Source organism: Podarcis erhardii, assembly GCF_964252035.2.
Source record: "Podarcis erhardii genome assembly, chromosome: 3".
Lineage (NCBI taxonomy): Eukaryota > Metazoa > Chordata > Lepidosauria > Squamata > Lacertidae > Podarcis > Podarcis erhardii.
In genome coordinates this window covers 56529514-56537549 of record NC_138507.1, presented here as the reverse complement: position 1 = coordinate 56537549, position 8036 = coordinate 56529514, and the positions used below count along the sequence as shown (strand labels likewise).

The 8036-nt window shown below is 48.0% G+C and overlaps 1 protein-coding gene across 1 annotated transcript; it reads left to right on the top strand.

Moving 5' to 3' along the window:
- Window positions 1-5228: 5228 nt before the first annotated feature.
- CCDC185 (coiled-coil domain containing 185) lies at window positions 5229-7430 on the top strand. Its single transcript, XM_081856183.1, has one exon. It carries the CDS (start codon window positions 5246-5248, stop codon window positions 7328-7330), a length of 2085 nt encoding a protein of 694 aa, XP_081712309.1. The 5' UTR covers window positions 5229-5245; the 3' UTR covers window positions 7331-7430.
- The last annotated feature ends 606 nt before the right edge of the window (window positions 7431-8036 follow it).

Below are 8036 nucleotides of genomic sequence, written 5' to 3'. Positions count from 1 at the left end.
CAGTCGCCATGGCTCATGCTCAGGGGTGATAAGCATTTTAATCCAGCAATATCTGGAAGGCCACAGTTTCTCCATCCATGCCTTTATGAAACTGTATTCAGGAATGCAGGCACCCTATTCACAGAAGTAACAAAGGTTGTTTCCAGGCAACCTGTTATAATGATCATTCAACTTTATTGGTTTAGGCAACACTGGCTATTTAAAACAAATTCATCCTGATTTGTTTGGGGGATATTAAATGATGTTACACCAAGCAAGTTTTATCCCACACTTTCCAGTGCATTTATTCATCACTTTCCTTATCCCAACATGATCATTTTGGGGAAGCATATTTGTTTCGTAAGGGCTCCAGGACAGCTTTAGTTGCCCAGCCTGAACTTGTTGGGATGCGACTGAAGCCCACATGAGAATAGTGAGAGTCTGGAAGTGCCCAAAGGCAACCAACCGATACGTTTTGCAGTTCTCCTAATCTTTCCCCTTATAAAATAGGTGCCAAATTTTTGCCTATCATTTATTTTCTATTGGCAAATCCGTAGCACATCGATTCACTGTCACTTTGCCTGAAATGCAGTGAGCAAAAAGACACAGAGATCTGAATGCAATAGTGGAGTCTTTATAGCAGTCACACAGTTAGACGGGTCCTCAGGTATCACAGAGAAATTTTGCTAGGAAATGTCTGGTCAAAACGGCTAATCCTATGATATGTTACTAAGGCAGAAAATTAAACTTTAAATTCAATTACAATTATGTTCCTGGTAAATGTCTTCCTCCGGCATATGGCTCTTTCTGCAGCTTGTTGAATTTCCAGTTGTTACTGAAACAAATATTTGAAGCAGCCAGGATAACGTACTGGCACCATGTAGACACATTTTCTTTTCTGTCTTTTTTAGTAAGGGGAAGAATTTCAGTTTGTCCTAGAAAATGTGCCCATCAAATGTATTACCCTACCAAATGGAAAGCTGAAATTCAGACACACACACACACTGCAGTATGGGTTATATGAAAATAGCCCATTCAGTTGATCAGCCTACCCATTGCAACATGAGATAGTCCCACAGAAAAATGGCTGCCACACAGCAGTATGAAGGTGCACAAAACATGGTAAAATGTGTGAGAGAAAGGTTTATCAGTATAGAGCCAGTGTGGTGTAGTGGTTAAGAGCAGTAGTCTTGTAATCTGGGGAACCGGGTTCGCGTCTCCGCTCCTCCACATGCAGCTGCTGGGTGACCTTGGGCCAGTCACACTTCTTTGAAGTCTCTCAGCCCCACTCACCTCACAGAGTGTTTGTTGTGGGGGAGGAAGGGAAAGGAGAATGTTAGCCGCTTTGAGACTCCTTCGGGTAGTGATAAAGCGGGATATCAAATCCAAACTCTTCTTCTTCTATCCACTCAGTGGCTTACCAAACAATTGCACATACACCATGGCAATTTACTATCTTATCCACCCATAGCTGCACCAAAAAAATTGTGCAACAATCAGAAGTCTCTGGACTTTCTCGCTCTTATGTCTTTCATTCATTTTCTTCTATTGCTCTTGTAATCATTTGCAATAAGATTATGCATCTAACCTAACCCCCACTTCTTCAGAGGCATAAAGATCAATTGTTTAAACTTTCTCACATACTGTGGTGTCATGGCACCCCAGCTGCACCCAGGACCATGAAGGGAAGGGAGATTTGGCCAAAATAATGTGTTCTTCTCTACTTTGCCTTCCCTTACAATGAGCTGTCCACAGCCACCAGGTCAAAAGTCTGCTTTTCCCTGGCTACCTTAACCTTCCTTCTCTTTAGCTAGAATGGTGTTTGTTGGCTCATAAATGCAGGGTGGTTTAAATAATGGAGACTACAAGGTGTTATGAATCATGATTAAATGTTTACTAAAACGGTAAGTTGTTCTTAGAAGGGGAGGAGGCTTAAGCAGATGAGTGGTTATGTGAATACAAAGCAATTCCCAAAAGGAGTGGAAATACAGAAATCAACGTAGGAACAAACACATCTGGTTAGCCCATAATTAGACAGTCCCTAACATTTAAAGACTTGGTAGAATCTTGTTAGGTCAACTTTTTAAGCCCTCTGTGAGATCCTTCCTGACCTAAATGCCAGTGCAATAAACCAGCTAGTTATAGCCCGGATTAAGCCGTGATTTACATTTAAATCCACAAATATTTCAAAACATTGAAGAAAATACAGTTGTATCGATCCTATGGCACCAAACCATAGAACAGAGCTTTCCAAACTGTGTGTCAGCTGCATTGTGTAGGTGTGTCACATAAATGCTCCCCGCACTCCTCCCGGGGCTGGAAAGGGGCTAGTTTAACCTTCAGTTTGCTAGTATAGTGGTATCTCAGGTTACATATGCTTCAGATTACATGCGCTTCAGGTTACAGACTCTGCTAACCCAGAAATAGTACCTCGGGTTAAGAACTTTGCTTCAGGATGAGAACAGAAATCGTGCTCCAGCGGCGCGGCAGCAGCGCGAGGCCCCATTAGCTAAAGTGGTGCTTCAGGTTAAGAACAGTTTCAGGTTAAGAATGGACCTCCGGAACGAATTAAGTACGTAACCAGAGGTACCACTGTAAAACTGAATTACTGTGTTGCAAAATGATGCATGTCTAAAAAGTGAGTCACCAACAGGAAAAGTTGGGAAAGCTCTGCCATAGGATCTGTACCAAACTTTGCTAATTTAATTATAATACCTTCCAGTTTGATTACTTGAGAGGCAAGGCTTGATAACAGGAAACAAATTAACCCATTAATTCCAAACCAACCTCCTATAGGATGCTTATTCGTTTTTGAAACAGCCTGATTCCTGCACATGTGGTAATACTTGGTATATTTATCATCTTCTCAAGAAGACAGAAAGCCTTTTCAAGCGATCTTAATGAGTTTACATCCTAGTCCAGTTATCTAGATTTGATGGTACAGTGGTACCTCGGGTTAAGAACTTAATTCATTCTGGAGGCCCATAGCTGTCAACCGTCCCTTATTTGGCGAGAAATTCCCTTATCCCAGCGCCGTTTCCTGCTGCTGTCCTGGATTGATGATATCCTGTAAATTTCCCGGGTTTCAAAGGAAGCAGCTCCTCTCCCTCCTTCCCTGCTGGCCTGGGAGGAGGGAGGCTCGCTCCAACTGTGTTGCTTGGTGCGTTGCTCACCCAACAAGGAGTCTAAGAACGACTGGGGGGTGGAGCTTGCATGCCTTGTGCCGATCAAATCGGCCGCGTTGCCTGGGGACTCGTGTTTGCTCAGCGCTTCCCAGCAGAAAGGTGACGGTGGTTTTCCTAGCTGCATCCCCTTTGCCGGGTTGCTGCGCTGTGGGAACCACCGCTTGAGGCTTCGTTTGGCTGCTGGTTGACTAAAATCCCTTATTTTGGCTACTGATCCTTTTTTTTTTTTTTTTTGAGGCTGCTGGTCCCTTATTTCCAAATCTGTAAGTTGACAGCTATGGTTCTTAACCTGGAACTGTTCTTAACCTGAGGTACTTTAGCTAATGGGGCCTCTTGCTGCCGCACCACCACCAGAGCACAATTTCTGTTCTCATCCTGAAGCAAAGTTCTTAACCCGAGGTACTATTTCTGGGTTAGCAGAGTCTGTAACCTGAAGCGTCTGTAACCTGAAGCATCTGTAACCCGAGGTATCACTGTATGAGGAATTATATCTTCTCAAAATAGCTTGTCAGCACTAATAATTTTTAATTAAAAGTCAAAATGAGACTCAGCAATACATTAAAAATTAAAAAGCAGTAGTTTGCATATTTTAACTTACTGCATAAAAAGCAGGTGCTGTAATTCAGTTGTAAATAAAGTCCTCTTCAAGCATTCACAGTCACTGAAGAGGGCAGCAGGGTCACGCATGCAAGCCTGGCCTCCAACATCCTTCTCCCACACATACCTTCATCTGAAAGTGCTTAGAAGCCTCCTTCAGAGTATGGTGAGGCTGAATCAGTGCCATTTGGTGCTGCTACTCCAGAGCAGGTGCAAATGGACTGGTGATACAGTAACACATATCTCAAAAATCAGTGTGGCTTATAACAGCACAGAACACAGTCAAGGTGAAAGCAAGGTAAGCCAAGGTGAAAGCACCTTGCATACAAGTACACTGCAATGCAATGTGAACTGCAGGGGCTGGTTGCACAAACTCGTCCAGACATAGCCTTATCTTTGGAAACTTCACCAACACTTTCCAGATAAACTGAGATGACTGTTCAGCTACTAAATTGTGACATTTTAAAGATTTGCCCAAAGTTGTTCAGCTTTAAAAAAAGAAGCTTTTGGGTTGCCATACACCCAGATTTTCTTTCCTGATCCAAGTCCAAGACTTTATCCATTAGTATACCACACTTGATCTTTTGTCTGCAAAAGGCTGCCAACAGTATTTAAAAATGCACATTTGCTATGTCTGAGAGTTAAAACCCACTGCATTCAATAAGGCTTACTTTCATGAGGATTGCAGCCTAAAACACTGTAATCCTGTGACTTCAATAATCCTGGCTGCAATCCCATGCACGCTTACTTATAAGGCACCTTTAACTTAATGGGACTTGCATAGGAATATGGTGTTAACCAAGATGTAGGTCACTGAAAAATTCATATATTTAGCATTATAGCTATATTTAGCATAGCATTGTGTATCCCATTAAGTCGCTTTACAAAATTTAACTCTCTCTCTAATACCACTTGGGTTTACTCAGGAAAGCATCCCAGATTATCCAAACTGCTTTACTGTGCAATGAGTTTTCTCACTCTTGCCTACAAAAGTTCATGTTAAAAAGCTATATGATAACGTGTCAGACCACATGTGCCTGAAGGCAGAGGGCTTCCCCTGAAAAATCCTGGGAAGTGTAGCTCGGTAAACTACACGTGGATGGGCACCTAGGGGCAGCAGGGCTAGCCAAGGTGCCCTTCACGTGTTTGGTGCCCACCAGGACCGAACAGTGGGTTGAATGCAAACTTGGGGTAGAATGACTTCATTCCTCCCATTGGTTTCAGCGAGAACAAGCGCGCGTCTGAAGATAGCGCCAAGGAAGAGAGGGAGGAGATGGCGCTGGGGGCCACCGCGAGGCCTGGTGCGGAACAAGCCGGCACCAGGGTCCCCGCGCGGGCGGGCGGGGTTGCGCGGAGGGCGCCGGCGGGCCGAGGCAGCTGCGGCCCAGGCCCTCCTTGGCCGGGCATTGTGACGCGCGCGGGCGCCGACTGTGCTGCTGCGCAGCCGGGGGCGGCGTGCGCCAGGGCCCGAGGCCACAGCGGCCATGAGGCGGCACCAGCAGCGGCGTCGGCCGCGGCGCGGGTCGGGCCAGTACCTCGGGGCGGAGCCCGGGTGGCGCGTCTCCCCGAGCGACCGAGGCGCGCCCAGCGCCAGCAAGGGCCGCAAGAAGGCGCCCGCCACGTCGTGCTGCAGCTTGTCGGGCGCCGAGACCCCGCGCAGGATGGCGCGGCGACGCAGCAGCCCCGGCCGCTTCTCCCCGCCGCGGCCCTTCCCGGATGCCTACAGCTCGGAGCCCGAGGTGGCGGGCGGCGAGGGCGGCCTGCGGCGACACCTCCTGGCGCAAGCGTACCGCGACGAGGGAGGCCTGCTGCTGCCCCCGCCGCGCAAGGGCAAGGGCTGCTCGACGGCGCCGCGCGGCAAGCGGCCCGCCGCGTCTGCCTCTTGCGCGTCCCCTCTGCGCCTGTCCGCTTGGCAGCAGCAGCACCTGGCGCCGGCGGGCGAAGGCTGCGCCACGCCGTGCACCACCTCGTGCACCACGCTCTACGGCGGGGACTTCCCGGGGCACCCCGATCTCCCCGCGCGCTCCCCGGTGGGCAGGTGCACCCGCGTGGAGGAGCTGCTCCGCGACGACCAGTGGGCCAGCCCGGTGCCTCGGCCCTTGGAGTACGGCACGGATCTCCCCACCGACGCCAGCAAGCCTCCCTCCATCTGCCCCTCTTCCTTCTCCTTCGCCCAGTTCGACAGCAAGGCCTCTCCTCGCCTGGAGAAGAAGGAGCTCCCCAGGAGGGACTGGCAGGAGCCCTGTGACAGCAGCCACAGCCTGGCAGACCTCATGCACTGTTTGGCGAGGCCGTACGAGGACGAGGAGCCTCAGGCCTACCTGCCCCGCGACCCCAGCGCCCACCTGCACCAGCGCCTCCTGGGCCGCAAGCCCCGCCGCAAGCCCCGCAAGGGAGACCCGCAGGTCAGCCTGCAGGACCTGACAGACAAAAGGTACGAGGACCTGATCCCCGAAAGGGACAAGAAGATCGCGGCCCTCATGCTCGCCAGGCACCAGGAGGAAGAAGAGATGAAGGACCGTCAGCTGCAGGTTTCCGACGCCTGGGATAAGATGAGGAGGAAGGAGAAGCAGCACAAAGCCAGGGCGGAGAAGGAGAGGCAGTACCAGTTGGTTGACAGCCTGGACCAGTGGCAGAGGGACCGCGATCAACGGAAAGCCAAGCTCAGGCTAGAGGAGCAGCAGCTGTTGGCAGCCCGGGAGAGGGATGTGATGCTTCGCGACAAGAAGTGGAAGAAGCTAGCCAAAGAGCAGGATTGCAGGCGGAGGGAGAAGCTGGAGAGCGCTCGGCTTCAGGCCGAGTATCGGAAACGGTGCCAGGAAAAGCAGCTCTGGGACAAAAGGTTAAGCGATAGGCGCACCAAAGAGCAGAACTCCGCTTTGTACAAGGAAAGGATGCTGCAGGCCCTGGAGAAGAGGCTGATAAAGGATATGGAAAGGAAGAGGAGGAAGATAGATGACTACAAGCAGACCAAGCACATGAGCGCTAAGGACCAGGTGGAAGATCGGGTCAAAGCCGACGAGCTGTACAAGAGGCTGTGTATCGAACAAAAGCTTCAGAGGTCCCAGGAAATCCTAGAGCAGCTGCTTGAAGAAAGGAACAGGGAACTGAAGGAGAAGACTTTGAAGGAAGAAGAGCAGGGCTTGATAGCCAAGGTAAGAGCCAAAGAGACGGAGGAAGAGAAGAGGAGGCGCAAGGAGATGTTGCTGCAGATAGCTGAGATGAAGATCCAGCAGGCCAGAGAAATCATGTCCAAAAATATCCGAGACAGATCGCAGCGCGTGAGAGAGCTGAACTGTATGAAAGAACGGAACCACCATTTTCGCAAACAGAAGCTTGATTATGACGAAAAATGTCACCTACGGGAAATGCAAGAAGCTTTAAGAAGGAAAGCTCAGAAAAGCAATCAGATTCTAAGGCACAAGGACGCAGCTATCGACGAGTCTAGGAGAATAGCCAAAGCATCTTATGACCTTAGAGAAAAAGTGAGAGACCTGATAAATCGCAATTCATTCGACCAGATGGCTTTAGATGCGCAACGTAATGCAAGCCTCCTTAGAGGCCTGTAATGAAGTTTAAGGAAACATTCCAGACTGTGTTGTGTCAAAAAAAGATGGTTGTAATGCGTTCACTCTGCATTGCTGTACACTAAAGTGATTTGAGCCCTAATTACTGTTTGACTCATAAGTGTTTGGTTTACAAACATTTACTGTTTATACTAAAAATCTATCACTTGCATTTGTGATTTGATCGTAAAGAGAAAGAATTGAACTTTGGCCCTGTGCTACTCTTTATGGAAAGTGGCCTTGGTTTAATGCTAGGCACTTTCAACTGAGTATTCTTGTAACAAATTATGATTTTGTAAAATTCTATTTTACAATGAATATCTGAAGTGTTCACAGATTATGGAGTTTACACAGTTTGTGAATGGTTAATGACACATACTTCATTTCAAAGTATGTAGCAGTTCATCATACATCAAGAATAGAATCATATTTAAAGATATTCCAATAATTTATTATCTAAAGAAATACTATTTTTATAGCTAAATAACCTAAGCAGTTGCCTGCAATCTGCACAGTCAACCATTTACACTAGTCCCATTTATTTCGGCTGAGGACACGTGCTTATCACTGTGCACGCACAATCGCCGTAGTTTGGCAAACATAACGAATATATTGTTTTAGCATATGGCTATGATGGCTCTGTCAAGTTTGTAATGTAGTGAATTAGAAACTTATTTATGAAGGAAACTGCAGGAACACAAACCATGTA